The sequence below is a fragment of the Scyliorhinus torazame genome, chromosome 19 (assembly GCF_047496885.1).
Source record: "Scyliorhinus torazame isolate Kashiwa2021f chromosome 19, sScyTor2.1, whole genome shotgun sequence".
Lineage (NCBI taxonomy): Eukaryota > Metazoa > Chordata > Chondrichthyes > Carcharhiniformes > Scyliorhinidae > Scyliorhinus > Scyliorhinus torazame.
The window spans coordinates 103,151,485-103,169,923 of record NC_092725.1 but is presented as its reverse complement, the minus strand read 5'-3'; the positions used below and the strand labels follow the sequence as shown (position 1 = coordinate 103,169,923).

The 18,439-nt window shown below is 43.7% G+C and overlaps 1 protein-coding gene across 9 annotated transcripts in view; it reads right to left on the bottom strand.

Annotated features, from left to right (window-relative positions):
• atp2b1a (ATPase plasma membrane Ca2+ transporting 1a) overlaps positions 1-18,439 on the bottom strand; it is a 139,927-nt gene that overhangs the window by 13,676 nt on the left and 107,812 nt on the right. For all 9 annotated transcript variants that reach the window (XM_072484961.1, XM_072484952.1, XM_072484959.1 and 6 more), the window contains exons 13-16: positions 9,152-9,331; positions 8,974-9,061; positions 6,665-6,771; positions 6,310-6,501 (exon numbers count right to left, since the gene is read on the bottom strand). In XM_072484961.1, coding sequence (XP_072341062.1) covers positions 6,310-6,501; positions 6,665-6,771; positions 8,974-9,061; positions 9,152-9,331 — 567 coding nt within the window. The remainder of the gene's footprint in view (positions 1-6,309; positions 6,502-6,664; positions 6,772-8,973; positions 9,062-9,151; positions 9,332-18,439) is intronic.

The window sequence follows — 18,439 nt, the reverse complement described above, 5'->3', positions numbered from 1 at the left end:
CATCACTCTCAATATCCCCCGCCAGACATTCGGTGACTTCAGGGCCATTGCCAAGTGCTCTATGGCCAGGGCACACAGTAGTGGGGAGAGCAGACATCCCTGTCATGTCTTCCTACACAAACTAAGTATTCTGACTGGACCCGGTTGGTCCTTACACTCGCCACCGGTGCCTCGTATAGCAACCAGACCCAATCCACAAATCCCTGTCCGAACCCAAACCGTCCTAGGATATCCCACAAGTACTTCCACTCCATCTGATCAAAGGCCTTTTCTGTATCCATGGCTACTACCACCTCTACCTCGCACCCCTCAGCTGGCATCATTGTAACATTTAGGAGCCGTCTAATGTTGGACGTCAAGTGCTGTCCCTTCACAAATCCCGTCTGGTCCTCCCCATTACCCCCAGGACACATTCCTCTATACGTGTGACCAAGATCTTTACCAGCAACTTTGTATCTACGTTCAAAAGAGAGATTGGCCTATACGCTCCACAGCTCTCTGGATCTTTATCCCGCTTCAAACTAAGGGAAATCGAAGCCCGCGATAGCGTTGGGGAAGCACCCCCAGCTCCTTGCACTCATTCCAGGAGCGGCCCCAGCAACCCGGAGAACTTTTTGTAAAACTCGATCGGGTGACCATCCGGTCCCAGAGCCTTGCCTGATTGGGCCTCTCAAGCCTTCCACCAGCTCATCTACCCTCAGGAACTTCAGGCCCCCTCTCCAAAAAAAAAAAAGAATCACTTCATACCCTCCTCCCGGCTGGGGGTTCAGATTTATAAAGTCGGCTATAAAATTCATGAAACAAATTATTCACCCCCTCCAGGTCCACAACCATGAAATCAATGAAATTCGCTTATTGTCACAAGTAGGCTTCAAATGAAGTTACTGTGAAAAGCCCCTAGTCGCCACATTCCGGCGCCTGTTCGGGGAGGCTGTTACGGGAATTGAACCGTGCTGCTGGCCTGCCTTGGTCTGCTTTAAAAGCCAGCAATTTAACCCAGTGTGCTAAACCAGCCCCAGAACCACCTTCCCTCTTCTCTCCTTTACTTTCCCCAATTTCTCTCGTCGCCCAAGTTGCCTCAAGTAATCGAACACTCGGGCTCTTTTGACCAGCCCATTCAGTCCGCGAACATTCAATGTGACCAACCTGGTCCGGGGGCACCCTGCCCATCAGCCATAGCCTCTCCTAGGCCAGCCCCTGGCCCATGCACCACACCTCACCCAGTCCATCCTCCGGCAGCTAGAGTCAAAAATTCTTCTCCTCCACCTTAAAAGTCCTCTCCCCGTCAGCACTGCACACCTTCTACAGTGCCAAAAAAGGCAGAACGATGAGACGAGAGGTACTTATTTTCCAGCTAACTTCATGCATTGCCAGGAAAATTCTAATAAACACAAGTAAAAATTCAAGTGCGTTTCCAGAAGGATTATGTTTGGTGGAAGACTACAGGTAGAGTATTCTTTATGCATAATCTAAAAAACTGAACATATCCAAAAAGCACTCTTTTTTTGAAACTCATCGCTCTTTAGCGTGGGACGTCTGCAATCTGACCGACACTACCTTTAGCGCAGAAGTCTAGTTGTTTGTCTGCACTGTTCATCTTGCAAACCCTCTTCTACAAGCAGCATTGCAGATGGCACCACAGATTGCCAGTACCCTGTACTTACCATTCTGTGGTACATCTTACTTTTCTAGCCATTTTATTTAATTTAGACTATAGTTAGTCTAGACACCATCATAATGCAAGTAAGCCCATCTGAAAACAAGCACAATTGGCCCCAAGGGTTTCACATAAGAGTGGCATGGTGGCACAGTGGTTAGCACTGCTGCCTCTGTGCCAGGGACCCAAGTTTGATTCCAGCCTTGGTTGACTGGAGTTTGCATATTCTCCATGTCTCCATTGGGAGGAAACTGGAGCACCAGGAGGAAACCATAGTCAAAGATGTGCAGTTAGGTGGATTGGTCATTATCAACGCACGGCAAGTGGGCCTAAGTTAGTGCTCTTTTGGTGTGTTGGCGCAGACTCGATGGGCTGAATGGCCTCATTGTGCACTGTAGGGATTCTATGGATACTCAACCTGTGCATTATTCCCATGTGACAGCCTTGTAGATTTTCTGGAAAACATCCAAAATTAAGGAAGATGGTTTTTGAACAAGCAGCTAACTGGCCTAACCAAGTTTCTTAAGCATCAGAAAATGCAAAAAGTCTCAGCTTTCCTAGTGCTTAATTTTCTAACTGTTTGTATATCGTACGGCTTTCATCAAAGCAGTTAAGGACCAAAGCCCACTATCCCAACAAATTCACGAGCCCTCTACATGGAGATCAATGTTGAGAGGAGGTAGCAATGAATCATAAGCCTCAACATCCAGTTTCCAACATGCCGCTGATGGCATCCACTTCAGATTGTTTTGCCAATCTTAGTCAAGAAATAAGAAAAGGGCTCAATCAATTTTGTATGAAGGGAAGGTGACAAGACTGCCAAAATGGAACTGGATCTAAGGTATTAGTCCCATTTTAGAATACATTTTACAGCACTATTGAGCGGATTACTACTATTGGGCAGCAAATATAGCTATGATCAGGAAGTGGGTGGTGGGAGGAGGGTTGGTAGGAGAGCATGTGGAAGTGGCTTCATGCAAGGGCACCAGCCTGGGGGCATTGATAACAGCGCCTCTGCTGTTCCTGCCAGCACGGTACTCCACCAGCCCCGTGCTGGTGGCAGCCCCGAGGGTCTGGGGGCAATGGAGGAGGCATGTGAGAGTGGAGGGAGCATCAGTGGTCTCCAATCTGTAATAATCACCAGTTTGCCCCAGGAAGGATGGATGGAGGGTTTCGGAGATGGCAGAGAGCAGGGATTGAGAGAATGGGGGATATGTTTAGAGGGGAGCTTTCCTAGCCTGAGGGAGCTGGAGGAGAAATTTGGATTGGCGAGGGGAAACAAATTTAGGTAACTGCAGGTGCAGGACTTCTTACGTCAGCATGTTTCACCTTCCCACTCCTACCACCAAGGGGGATACAGGGTAGTTTCCAGAGTTGGGTGGGAGAAGGGAGGGTCTCTGACATTTACAAGGAACTCATGGGGGCAGAGGGGACACAGACAGAGGAGCTGAAGCGCAAGTGGGAAGAGGAGTTGGGAGGAGAAATAGAGGATGGTCTCTGGGCAGACGCGTTGAGTAGAGTCAACGTGTCCACAACATGTGCCAGGCTCAGCCTGATGTTCACCAGGCTCACATGACAGTGGCCCGGATGAGCAGGTTCTTTGGGGTAGACGATAGGTGTGCGGGAGGGCCAGCGAACCATGTCCACATGTTCTGGACATGCCCAAAGCTTAGGGGATTCTGGCAGGGGTTTGCAGATGTCATGTACACGGTGTTAAAAACAAGGGTGGCAATGAGTCCAGGGGTGGCAATTTTCGGAGTGTCGGAAGATCCGGGAATCCAGGAGGAGAAAGAGGCAGACGTTCTGGCCTTTGCTTCCCTGGTAGCCCAGAGACAGATATTAGCAGCTTGGAGGGACTCAAAGCCCCCGAAGTCAGAGACCGGACTATCGGACATGGCTAGCTTTCGCTGCTTGGAGAAAATCAAGTTCGCCTGGAGAGGGTCAATGTTAGGGTTTGCCCGGAGGTGGCAGCCGTTCGTCGACTTCTTTGCGGCAAATTAACCGTCAGCAGAAGGCAGGGGTGGGGGATTAGCTTTGTTTAGAGTAGGGAGTTAGTAAAAGTTGGGACCGGTAAGGGAGGAAGAAGTCTTTTGCACTATGTTTATAAAATTCATGTACATGGTTTATTTTGTAGTAAAACCATAAATACCTCAATAAAATGTTTATTAAAAAAAGAATACTTTTTACAGCCATCTTAGAATAAGTGACGCCCATAAACCTTTCCATCATGTTTTAGTTGTAGGATGACATCCATCATTCCATCACATGGGTGATCCCTGCTCAAGGACCTGGATGGTCAGTAACCAACCAACAAGATTTGTCCAATGAAGAGTCAAGAATCAGCTTGAAATCTTTCAGTTTGATAAAAGAAATGTCCAAGAATCAAAAAGCTTCACAGCCAGTATAAAGACCAGAATAACTGCCACTATGTACAACTTTACCCAGGATAAAGAGTAGGAAAGTAAAATATACAGAACATGTTCCCAGAAATGGAACAGATCTTCTGCAGACATGGGCTGAATGTCCTGCACCCGGAGAGAATTTCACCTACATCATGACATTGCATTTCAACCCTTGGGACAAGCCATAAATAATCTTCATTTTTAAATTCACAAAAGCTTGCTGCTGAAAAAAAATCAAATTGGGACAAAACAGAGTAGGAAACACACAACACTTTTGATCATGGACAATAAAACAAACTCATAACAGGGTGAAGGGAGGAAGATGTGGAGAGAAAAAAGGGTAGCTGAGGAAAGTTCCATTATCCTCTGACCAGATCAAGTCATTATCAGGCTCATTCTGGTGACTTGGCTTTTGCCCAACTGTAGGCCAAACACAGAACCCTCAACTACATTTAAGACAAGGAACCATTAAACTGTCAATAATATAGCCAAAACTCATGGAACGCTTAAATAGATTGGAAGCGTCAATATGCATTTCACAGGCGTTAAATATTCATACACAAGTGTCTAGATTCCGTATTTTGAAGAATAACCTCCAAAAATAACAGAGCACCAATGCAATTAATATCCCCACCCGAGACATTATGCTTTTCCAGAAGCATTATAGAATTGCCCCATATTCTGAGCATGTATAAAGATTCACCAGCATATGATACAAAGTATTAGAAGCAATAATTGGGAAGAGGAACTTCCCAAGACTAGCTATTTCACTACAGATTTAAAAAAAAAAAATTATAAAATAAATTTATAATACCCAATTCATTTTTTCCAATTAAGGGGCAATTTAGTGTGATCAATTCACCTACCCTGCACTTCTTTGGGTTGTAGGGGCCAAACCCACGCAAACACAGGGAGAATGTGCAAACTCCACACGGACAGTGACCCAGAGCCGGGATCGAACCTGGGACCTCGGCACCGTGAGGCAGCAGGGCTAACCCACTGCGCTGCCCCTTCACTACAGATTTAAGATGAGCTGAAGGAAAACGTTATTGTCACAAGGGGCCATGAATGTAAAACAGTGAAGGTGAGGTTTGGGGAAATGTTAGGTTGAGAATTACTGGAAGGCTTTGACATTGAGTAGATGAGGCAGAGACCACTATATTGCAAGGGAGAAGTAACTAAATCTTTTAGATAAGAGGCCTGGAGAGCAGTGCAATAAGAGAAGTTTTGGACTGTTCAAGCAACCCATCTGGCTCAGGCACAACTGACTGATTATGATTTTATTCAACATTACTCTAGAAATATCTGGTCCCTTGCCATCCAAGTACAACCATACAAGTTATGGCCTACATTCATGAAGGACTATGAAAAGGTATTTGAGAGTTTGATTGTGGATTGAACCTATATGCATAATTGGAAAGTTTACTAGTCTGGGTAGGCAATTATTCGGAAGACAATTTGAACGGGTTAGCAGAGCAACTTTCTGGCTTCAAAAAAATACAAAAATCTGAGATTAACCTAGTTACAACAATTTGTGTGGCCATTAAACAATTGACAAGTCCAAGTCGTGATTTTTCATCAGCATATAGCCCAAGAATCTTTATTTATTTATAAATTGAAGGGCTTAATAGATAATTATGCAGGAGAATGAGGAACTAGATAAGTGGACAAGGAAAAGTGGTTTCAAATTTACGTTTTTTATTATGAAAGCAAAGTTAAAGTAAAGTTATTCCTTTAAAGAATGGTTTAAATCTACTTTGAGTATCCATCTCAGGAAGGTACATTTACTTACATTTTCTGGAAGTCCAAGAGTTATACATTAAATGTCAAAAACAAAATAACATTTTGCATACAAGCCATTCCTTTTTGTGAAGTGATAAGAGTTATAACCATAGTTCCAAGATGAGTTTCTATTTCAACCAAGCAGTAAAAAATATAGATCAGGCCATTCATGGACATGAGCTGACCCAACCAAAGAATACTCAGCGCTTGTCTAAACAGCACATGGTACATGATTCATTTACTTTGCAACAGCACCTTTACCTTTTTGCTACTGCTTACTTGCTAGCCTAACCAGTGCTTCAAAATACATGAATTAACTTATGGATGTTGCTGGAGTTCAGAATCTATTTTTGTTAAAAGATGTCTAGAAGAGTGTAAATTTATATATCTTTTTTTTAAAAATAGGTGTTTGTGTCTAGTCAACTACTGATTAAAAGTTATTTTCAAAGTGACGAAAATTCCATTTACCTGTGTGATACAAGCGCCAGTGAATGCCACAATCACAGCCACAACATTGACAGTAAGCTGGAACTGGAGAAATTTTGAGATACTGTCATACACATTTCTGCCCCACATAACTGCTTTAACAATGCTCGTGAAGTTATCGTCGGTTAGGATAATATCGGAGGCTTCTTTTGCCACATCTGTTCCAGCAATACCCTAGAAAGGAAGGCAAAACAGAAATTAACCGTTGACATATTGGGATTACTAGCACTCAATTGCATATAGAATTCCATAATTTTTTTTATTTATAGTGAACAGCTCAGATAGGAATACAAATAAAAATACTGCAAATACAAATGAACACAACTTTAGTACATACCATAGCAAATCCAACATCAGCTTTTTTTAGTGCTGGACCATCGTTCGTGCCATCACCAGTGACTGCTACAACCTGTTTTCGTTCTAATACTGTGCTATCAATAATACCTTGAAATGAAAATACAACACGTGAAAATGCTTAAGTAGATTAGCAATCTTAAGCACTAATATTCCAGACAAATATATCAGTTTTACTTCATGTTCTTCCTTCATGTAACAACCAACCCACACCAGCCAACAAACTCCCAACTCCCATGTTGTTTTTCAAGGTGCCAGTATTAGAAATCTTTGAATTTGAAAATCAACAATTAAAAACATTTTAAAAATACAAATGGACATTTAAGAATGCCGCGAACTAACATAGAAGGACAATAATGCCCAAATTTGAGCGCTACACAGTGCAGCTGGCTAATGAATACCTTCAACTTTGACCTGAAGGTTTCAATGAGTTGCAGTTTTAATAAATTGAAACCAATAAACTAATCCCAATGTGTGTAATATTTACAAATCGAAGTTGCTGTTATAAATAAGTCCAATCTGGGATGGAGGGTCACTAATACAAATGGCTACTGCCTTATACATTAATTAACCTAAAGCCTATGCCTTCTTGATCCAGCTCCTTCTACATGTCTACCTAGCAATCTGCCAGTGGTAATAATCCCTATTACATTCTCCCTATAAATAAGGAAGAATTTTCCTCACGTTCAATAGTTCTTAGAATTTAGGATATGAAAGGCTGCAAAGAGAATGAGGGTTCAGCAAATAAGGTAGCCATTTGACTCATCCCGTCAGTTCTTTGAAAGTGGCTTCCAATTAGTCCCAGCACCGCTGCTTTTGAAATAAGAAACCAAAATGCAAAAATAAATCAAAGCAGAAATGGAAAAACAGTGCTCAACAAAAGTAGGTGTAACAAATCAGCCGTAAAGACCATGACTGAAAATTTCAAAGCTGTACTTTTTGACAGTTCATCTGTCCTTTTAGTTGTGTTACTACTCTACCTATGTAATTTAACACTAGGTGGCAGACTTGTCCATAATTAGATTTTTAGCTTCAAACCAGTCTCCCTCTGGCTTTGTACAGTTAAGATTTCTAAATGTGTAAAGTTTACTTGCATAGCAGAGGACCTGAAGTTCTTTTACCCCACAAAAAATATAACTCATCCATTAACTAGGTAGGAAAAACCTATTTTTGGCAGGACTGCTCATTTATTAGGAGCTGCAATTTTCTCCACTGCTGGAGATGTTTCACTCTAAACCAGGCTTGCTTTGATTTGTTCCCACCAATGCCCATCATTCTCTGGGTTTTTCTCTGTTGCTGCCAAATATCCTTTGGTTTAAAGTTTTCAGTGGTTAACAAACTCACCCAGGCATTGGACTCTCCTCAAAACTTGTGCTGCTTAGCTCTCTATAGCCATTGCCCAATCAACTAGATTTGCATTACAAACACCCAAGGCCACCACTCTCCCCATTAACTGCCTGCTCATGGCCGACTTAATGGAATCCCTGTGCAGGAGGCCATGTGGCCATCGAGTCTGTACTGAGTGTTCGAAAGAGCACTCTACACATGTCCACTTGCACCCCCCCCCCCCCCCCCCCCCTCCCCCCAATCCCCTTACCCTAACCTGTACATCCCTGGACACATAAGGGGCAATTTTATCATGACCAATCCACCTAACCTGAACATCTTTGGACTGTGGGAGGAAACCGGAGTACCCGGAGGAAACCCAGAGACATGGGCAAACTCCACAGTCAGCAAGGCCAGAATTGAACCTGGGTCCCTGGTGCTGTGGGCAGCAGTGCTAACCACTGCCACCATTCTGCCCACTTGCTTAGCTTCCTCAGCTCTTTTTCACTGCACAACCTCCAGCAGTGTGCCCATTGATGATCTGCCCTTTGAACAGCTCCTGGAAATCAGTCACTGTCCATAATAAGTTCCAAAACAGGACAGCCCATTGATGGTCCATACTGACTCTGCTCTGTTTACATGCCACCTTCATCCCATAGGAGGACCTACGATCACTGGCAGCCATGTGGGCTCTAATTCTGAAATTCCCTTCTTTCCATTTCCTGCTCCCTCAAAGGCACTCTACGCTAACCAAGTTTTCATTGACCCATTCCACCTCCTCTGGCTCAATGATTTTGTCCAATTGTCAAATGCCATGGGACATTTTCTAAACATCAGAACCATATAAAAGCAAGTAGTTATCGGAGAAATCTCATTGCAATGCTTCCCTTTTCAAAAACCAGTGAATGTTTATCTGTTGGTAATTAATCTGTAGGAAAACAATTAAAACTTTTATCACCATTTTACCTTTGACTAATGTGTGCTTATCAGTGGGTGAAGATCTTGCAAGGACACGGAGCCTCGGCCAGATCTTGTCTATACGTTCTTGCTCAATCTGAAAAGATTAAATATATTCCCATTTCACAGTATCCAGTACCAAGAGAGAATCCATTCTGCAACTTTCCAGTTTAAAATGTTAATATACCTCGCCTTTGGAATTGCGAATGCGTTTGTTGAATTGTTTACCCTCCAAACACAGAAAGTCATCACCAGCCAGCAAGATGCCACATTTCGTAGCTATGGCACGGGCCGTGTTAATGTTGTCACCAGTGACCATACGCACAGTGATACCAGCTTGCTGGCATTTCTTAATGGCATCTGGAACCTGCAGACAGAAGCAAACAATTTCTCCGTGTTAGATCATACAGTTTCACTGGAGTACAACTCCAGCTTGTTCACCTGTTACTCGTGAAATGTGCTGCCGTTCCTTAAATATGGTAGCTCATACAGTGATGGGTGGTCCAAACTGAGTGTAGTGCTCAATACTGCATTGGTTAAAAGAATCAATAGTACAGGAGGTGGTCATTCAGTTCATGGACACTGCCGATCCTTTCAAAGAGCACCTATTTAACACTCTCCCTCATTCTCTTCCCATATCCCTGCAATTTCTCTCTTTCAAGTACTCATCAAATTGCTAGTCTAATATTATAAGAGTTCAAGAAATAATTTTCCAACTTAGTTTGCTACTGTTGAACCGGAATTCATGAGCAGTGCATTCCAAATTCCAACCCCTTGCTTTGTAAGAAACAAAATTGTTGCCTCTGGTCCTTTTGCCAATCTGGTCATCTGCAAACAATTTATCTAAACTAAATTTTATGATACCTCCATCAAATAGCCACTTATCCTCATTTGATATTAAACTAACATCCCACCCATCTGTTGATGCAGACAAGATCCCATTGCACTATTTAGAGAAGGGAAGTTGACCTGGCCAACCTTCCATCCCACAAAAACTAAAACACTATTTAAGCAGGTTATTGAGGTTTGTGACTTTAGACACCACTTCAATTAGTTGGCTATGAAGCATCTCATGTAGCATGTGAAAGGAACTACTCAAACTCTTTCCCGGTCTACTGAATGCACAAGTCTTCACAGCATAGAAATGGGAAGTTAAAAATTTGCAACCAAATACAGTTCGATACCCACGTAGATGTCCTCTTATGCAGTTTTGAAGTGGTTTTAATTTTTTAATATATTTAGAGTACCCAATATTTTTTTTTCCAATTAATGGGCAATTTAGTACGGCCAATCCACCTACCCTGCACATCTCTTGGGTTGTGGGGTTGGGACCCATGCAGACGCAGGGAGAATGTGCAAACTCCTCACAGGCAGTGACCCAGGGCCGGAATCGAACCTGGCCCCTCGGCGCAGTGAGGCAGCTGTGCTGCCCAGTTTTGAGGTTGGATAATAATGTTTATACGGAATAAATCATTTAACTGCCTACTCCAAAGTACATTAGGAATATTTAGTGGTAGCTATGTGATTAATGACAATGCTAATCATCACTGGATCGTAGAATGTTACTGCATACTTTCCTATTGCCAATGAATCTACACTAGTGACAAGAACCATTGAATCTCACTTTACTCCTTCCTCACTGCTTATTTTTCCTTTTCTGAGCAGATAATTTCTTATTAAAGGTACTGAAGGACTTCACTTTAGCAAAGATTTGAAAAGATTCCAATTCCACCCAATCGTTTTACTTTAATATTCCCTAAATTTTAAATATGTACCCTACCACTGATCAGTGAGTGTTCAGTTCCATTTGTAATTCTTCAGGACAACAGGCTTGGACTCAATCCTAATCAAGGATTCTGCCCAGAGTCCGAGCTGCCTCTTTTGAAGTGAAAACCGGCTAGCACTACTTCCTTGAAATATTTATTTGCAAGAAACATATGCATCACAGATGACAGGTAATAAATGCATGATAACAACTACCTCATGTACCACGGTCACCACTGACCACTAGATCAGTCTATCATTAATGGCTATTACAGTATGTATTCAGCAGTAAGTAGCTCATCTCGAAAACCTCTTTCGCCACCCAAAATGCACAAGTCAGGAATATGGAATATTCTATTTCCTTGGATGGGCACACAAATGCAAGAAAACTCACTGACGTCAAAGCAGTTGGCTTGAGCTCATCAGTTCATCCCTTCACCTCAGTTCTAAGGAAAGGAGATCCAGCTTTGCATCCCCCCATAATCGTGAGCCTTCAACTTTGGCAACATCCTTGTGAATTTACTCTACCAAGTTCATTGCTTTTATATAATTTCTATAACAAAGCACAGAATAGATGTATTCCAGGGTACTGTACTTCCGAGTACAGTTCAAATCCCACTCCGAGTACACTCCTGTGCATTACTGAGTGAATGCTACAATGTTGTGACTGCTCTTTAGCAGGTCTGTTCTCCGATCAAAGATCCAACAATACAATTCTGAAGAGATCTCCCTGGTGTCCTGGCTAATGTTCAATCACAACCAAAGATCAATAAAACAGTTTATCTGGTCATAATCACACTCACAGGGGCAGCACGGTGGTTAGCATTGCTGCCTCACGGTGCCAAAGTCTCACGTTCGAACCTGGCTCTGGGTAACTGTAAATTTGAAACCACTTTTCCTTGTCCACTTATCTAGTTCCTCATTCTCCTGCATAATTATCTATTAAGCCCTTCAATTTATAAATAAATAAAAAGATTCTTGGGCTATATGCTGATGAAAAATCACGACTTGGACTTGCCAATTGTTTAATGGCCACATAAATTGTTGTAACTAGGTTAATCTCAGATTTTTGTATTTTTTTTGAAGCCAGAAAGTTGCTCTGCTAACCCGTTCAAGTTGTCTTCCGAATAATTGCCTACCCAGACTAGTAAACTTTCCAATTATGCATATAGGTTCAATCCACAATCAAACTCTCAAATACCTTTTCATAGTCCTTCATGAATGTAGGCCATAACTTGTATGGTTGTACTTGGATGGCAAGGGACCAGATATTTCTAGAGTAATGTTGAATAAAATCATAATTTTCAGTCATTTGTGCCTGAGCCAGATGGGTTGCTTGAACAGTCCAAAACTTCTCTTATTGCACTGCTCTCCAGGCCTCTTATCTAAAAGATTTAGTTACTTCTCCCTTGCAATATAGTGGTCTCTGCCTCATCTACTCAATGTCAAAGCCTTCCAGTAATTCTCAACCAACATTTCCCCAAACTTCACCTTCACTGTTTTGCATTCATGGTCCCTTGTGACAATAACGTTTTCCTTCAGCTCATCTTAAATCTGTAGTGAAGGGGCGGCACGGTGGCGCAGTGGGTTAACCCTGCTGCCTCTCGGCGCTGAGGTCCCAGATTCGATCCCGGCTCTGGGTCACTGTCCGTGTGGAGTTTGCACATTCTCCCCGCGTTTGCGTGGATTTGCAACCCAAAAATGTGCAAGTTAGGTGGATTGGCCATGCTAAATTGCCCCCCAAATTGGAAAAAATGAACTGGGTACTCTAAATTATATATTTTTAAAAATCACACTCATGTTTGCAGTATCTACCCATGGACAAATTGACCATTCTGTTTTATCACCAACAGCAATGCATTGAAAAGTACTCAACTGGCTGGAAAGTGCTTTGGAGATCCTGAGGTTGTGAAAGCACTATATAAATGCAAGTTATTCCTTCACTTCACTCAGGAACTGCAGCCCAAAATCTCAAAGCAATGGTTTTGCATCGGGTGCCCATCCAAAAAACAATGCAATTCTCTTATGCCTTCAATAATCCTCTACATTAAAACCCAAAGGCTACCTTGTATAAGGATTATAAACCTGTGATTTTTAAAATCTACACAAATTGCCAATATTGTATACATACCAAATTTATAGATAGTCGAGATGGATTTGAATTTTAACAGTCATTGGAAATTAACTATTGCAACATGCTCAAAAATCAAATATACAAATTAATTGAACAGAATTAGCAGGAGACTTTAGTAAATAGTAGGCACACTTAAATTTCCAGCATGAAGTAATTCATCTCATGGTAATGCTAGGATCATCACCAGAATAGCAAAGAACAGGTCCACAGAAACGCTCATACTTGACAAAGCACTGGACAGACCTAGTTTAGTTTCTAGCTTTGGTCATACTACAAAAATATAAGTGCATTATAAATAGGTAGTGAAAGATTAATTCCAAGCATAATGGGGATTTGCTGCACCAGTGGTTCAGGATGATTAAAGCTGAAAATTACACAACAGTTGTAGATGCAATTAGTTCATGTAACAGGTGCAGGGAATTTCCCAGCTATAAAAAATGTGAACAGGGTAGACTTATCCCTGGGTTCAGCAGCTGTCACTAGGATGTTTGCTTGTCTGATGACATTGTCTGGGCAAGTGGTTTGATTTGTGTTTTGGGATCATGTCTTGAGTTAAGGGTAGAATATTTTGAATTCTGTTGACAAGCCTGGGTAGCTTATTTAAGGCTGGGGGGGGGGGGGGGGTTGTTTTACCAGGAAGAAGGTGCAACATATTCACATGCAAACAATGACCTGAGCAGTTGTGCTGTTGGTCTCCAAAGGTGCCCAGTTTTCAAAACAGTTACACTTTAAAACGGTCTATTCAATTCCAAGTTAAGTTTGGGGTCTAGAAGATAGCTAATTAACATTTCTACTTGGATACAAGGTCCATTTGAGTCACATTGCCATGAAGATGGGCTTTAATGGGAAGAGGCTATAGCAAGCCACTGTAGGATTGGGTTGATGGCTTTTCTAAATATCACTGAACCCCTCAGTCTGCAAGAATCAGAGCAAATAAAGGCAGCAAGTCACTATGCTTCACCATGTAGAATTTGGTGGACGTGCATGCTAGGAGTGAACAGATCATGTTCATGAGAGTATAAGTCTGGAGGATTCGAGTTTGGCTACAGGGAATAATCTTGAACTTGGCTCTCTGTGAAGGCCTGTGGAGATTAGAAGATATCCAGCTGGGGAAGGAAAAGGAATCAACCCCTCAGTAACCAAGAATCACTTTGGACTGGCTCTGGGACAGAGGCGATTTTCAGTCATTTTAAATGTGGGAATCTTCTCTATAGTTTATAGAACACGTTGCCTACCAAAACAATATTAAGTCACTATTGCATTTAGTTTGTTCATTACAGTAAAAGTATATCTTGTCCATCACCCACTGGTAACCATTGTTACTTGGCAAAATGTTTTTCCTTTGATTTTTGTAATCTATGGCACTCTCATTTATGGACTAAATTTTCAGCATAATTGTGCATTTAGAACGGTGCCTGAAAGTAGTTGCTTTAATATAGCTTAGTACTGCTTCCTCCACTCCCTTGTGAATAAACCCAACATTTTCCTGTGTTGAATTTGGGTTTTAAAAAGAAATACAAATTACAGCAGTATGGGTGAAATGATTGTTCCAATTAATTAATCTTAGTCTTTGAAATTCAGGATATAGACGGTCCCATTTTGCTGCCCATGATGAATAAGTATGTGCTTAACTTTCACTTGAAAGAAAATGAATCAAATTGATTCAGCTACAAGGCCCAGTTCAGAGAATAAATTACATGTTCAGACATTTGCAGTTTCAGTGCTCTAAAGCGACTGTAAGCTTTCAAACCCTGCATTCCAAAACATGAGCCAGCAAGCACAGCACAAAACCAGCTGGTGGAGAAATATAAGCCTTCCCTTGATTGGAAGAGATCAAGATTGCAAAATCAAACTGGCTGGCTGGCTGTGGAGAAAAACACTGCTGTAAGGCTTCATGGATAGCCCATTTCCAAACTGCAACATTCGGATTGTGAGAAGGTGGTGACAGCAATCCAGAGAATTTTTTTTATAAAATCAGTGGACAGTTGTGCCCTTTTGCAGAAAGAATATCCAGAAAAAGCATCATGCCCACGAGATATTATAGCATGCAAATGCCCTGCCTAAAAAATGTAAACTTAAAATGCATCTTTAAAAGGGAGACTCAAATATGCAAAGTTTTAAATTGTACAGACAAGGTAGCCCCAGGTTACATCCAGTCAGGGAAACTAATATCGATATGACTCAGTAAACTTGGGGCTACTTGATGATGAGATATAACTATTTTACCTCAACCATTAGAACAGTCAACTTGCCAGAAGCTCAATTTGAGGCGCCCAATTGTAGTGGGTATTCAAATTTTTGGTGAACTGATAAAACCAGGATTGATGAGAGCAATGCTGTATGCAGGGCATAAGTGCAGAATTTCATTGATCCCTGTGGTCAATGTTTGAATTCAGATTAGCATTTTGCTTTGGCTTGAATGGTGAAGGCAAATCCTTTGGCCTATTTTAGCACATCCATCCAGAAATACCCATCACCAGCATGATTCCAAGTGCCTGCACACTCCAAAGGAGGTACATTAGTATGATTCATGGGGGAAAAACTGGAACTAATCCTAATATTTCACTGTTTAAACTTGTACATTCCTTTGCAAATTTAATCTGAAGTCATTTCAGATTTAACTTCTCCATGCTATTTTGTACAAATCTGAAGGTCCCATTCCATGATCAAAATGACCAGCTACCAATATTTCCTGGTACTTTACTCCTGATGCTAGGGGGCAGTCTCATCACTCGTGAATTGCCTCCAAGGTAACATCTGATCAATATATCCAAGGGGAGCCGGTTGCGGTGATGCCTTGCTAGCCGCACGTTTCGGCGGCTCCAGCTCAGACGGACCTTTGGGCTCTTTTAAGAGCCCCAACGGGAAATTTTTGGGCGACGCAACCCGGTGTGGGGTGAGTGAGAAGGGAGTCCCCCCCTAACGAAGGAGGAAAAAACCGGCGGCGGCGGCTGCAGCGTGAGGAATTGTCGACCAGAGACAGAAAGGGAGAAGCACAAGATGGCGGCGGAGAAAGCGCAGGCGACATGTGGGCCCGAGCAAGATGAATTTTTGAGAAGGTGCGTGGAGCTGCTGAAGAGGGAGGTGCTGACCCCGATGCTACAGGCAATTGAGGGGCTCAAGGAGACACAAAAGACCCAGGAGACAGAGCTCCGCGTGGTGGAGCAGAAGGTGAGGTGACGGATAATGAGAACGAGATCCTGGGCCTGGCGGTTAAGACAGACGCACGAGGCACTTCATAAAAAGTGCACTGAAAGGATCGAGGCTCTAGAAAACGGAGCGCGAAGGAAGAACCTTCGGATACTGGGTCTCCCTGAGGGGGTGGAAGGAGTGGACTGTGGAGCTTATGCAAGTACGATGCTGAGCTCACTGATGGGTGCTGAGGCCCCTACGGGCCCCTTAGAGGTGGAGTGGGCACATCGGATTCCGGCGAGAAGACCAAAAGCGGGAGAACCACCCAGGGCGATAATCGTGCGATTTCACCGCCTTAAGGATAGAGAAGAGGTCCTGAGATGGGCTAAAAAGGTGCGGAGTAGCAGATGGGAGAATGCAGTGGTACGGGTGTACCAGGATTGGAGTGCGGAGGTGGCGAGAAGGAGGGCAAGCTTTAACCGAGCCAAGGAGGTGTTGCATAAAAAGGTGAAGTTCGGGATGCTGCAGCCGGCAAGACTATGGGTCACGTATCAGGAGAGACACCATTATTTCGAGACGGCGGAGGAAGCATGGACCTTTATCAAAGAGGAGAAATTGGATCGGAACTGAGGGACTGATGCTGCAAGAAATGTTATTGTTAATGTTATGGTTGAAGTTAATTGAGAAGTAAATTGGGATGGGGGAGACATTGGGAAATGTGGGCGCCGGTGAGGAGGGTAAGACGGGACATAGATGGAGAATGAGGAAGGGGAGGGGGAGGGGAAAGGGAGCTGCGTCACAAGAGGCGGGTCAGGTAAAGGGATGTTCCCACACCAGAAAGAATATGGCGGGAAGATAGGCGCAAGGCGAATGGGAGTTCCCCACACGGGGGGGGGGGGGGGGGTCGAGGAGTGAGCAGGAGCAGCCGGGGTCAGTTGAAGTCAGCTGACTTACGGAAGTAATATGGGGGGAGCAATCACGCTAGAAAGAGACCTGGAATTAGGAGAGGAAAGGGAGCAGAGAGCACTCTGGCGATTATATGTGGGATTGATGGCGGATGAGGGAGTGTGTGCAAGAGTGCGGGGGTGTATTGAGAGATACCTGGAGGTCAATGACCACGGCGAGGTCCCTGTGGGAGGAGTGGTATGGGAAGCACTAAAAGCGGTGGTCAGAGGAGAGCTGATCTCCATTGGGGCCCACAAAAGGAAAACAGAGGCCAAGGAAAGGGAAAGATTACTGGGGGAGATTTTAAGGGTGGATAGGGAATTTGCAGAGACCCCGGAGGAGGGACTGTACAGGGAGAGGAGACGACTCCAGACAGAGTTTGACCTTCTGACCACCAGAAAGGCGGAGGTGCTGTGGAGGAAGGCACAAGGGAGGAGGTATGAATATGGGGAAAAGGCTAGTCGCCTGCTGGCTCATCAATTGCGAAAGAGGACAGCAGCGAGGGAGATAGGAGGAATTAGAGACGAAAAGGGAGACACGGTGCGAAGAGCAGGAAAGATAAATGAGGTGTTCAAGACCTTCTTATGAGGGACTATATAGGTCTCAACCCCCAGAGGGAGAGGGGGGGGGGATGCGGCAGTTCCTGGATCAATTGAGGTTCCCGAAAGTGGAGGAGCAGGAGGTGGTAGGCCTGGGGGCACCGATTGGGGTGGACGAGGTTATTAAGGGACTGGGAAGCATGCAAGCAGGGAAGGCTCCGGGACCAGACGGGTTCCCGGTGGAATTTTACAGAAAATATGTGGACTTGTTGGCCCTGTTGATGGTGAGGACGTTCAATGAGGCTAGGGAAGGAGGGACTTTACCCCCGACAATGTCGGAGGCGACGATATCGCTAATTTTGAAGAGGGATAAAGATCCATTGCAGTGCGGGTCCTATAGACCTATTTCATTATTGAACGTGGACGCCAAATTGCTGGCAAAGGTACTGGCATCGAGGATAGAGGACTGTGTCCCGGGGGTGGTGCACGAAGACCAGACAGGGTTCGTAAAAGGGAGACAACTGACTGTTAACGTGCGACGACTATTAGGGGTGATAATGATGCCCCCAGTGGAGGCAATGGATGCAGAGAAGGCATTTGATAGGGTGGAGTGGGAGTATTTATGGGAAGTGTTAAGGAGGTTTGGGTTCGGGAACGGGTTTATTAGCTGGGTCAAACTTCTTTATGGGGCTCCAACGGCAAGTGTAGTTATGGGTCGACAAAGATCGGAGTATTTCCGACTATATAGGGGAACAAGACAGGGATGCCCGCTGTCTCCATTGTTGTTCGCGTTGGCAATTGAACCTCTGGCCATGGCGTTGAGAGACTCCAGGAAATGGAGAGGGGTGATTAGAGGGGGAGAAGAACACCGAGTCTCGCTATACGCAGATGACCTATTGTTATACGTGTCGGACCCAGCGGGGGGGATGATAGAGGTTATGCGAATGTTGAGGGAGTTCGG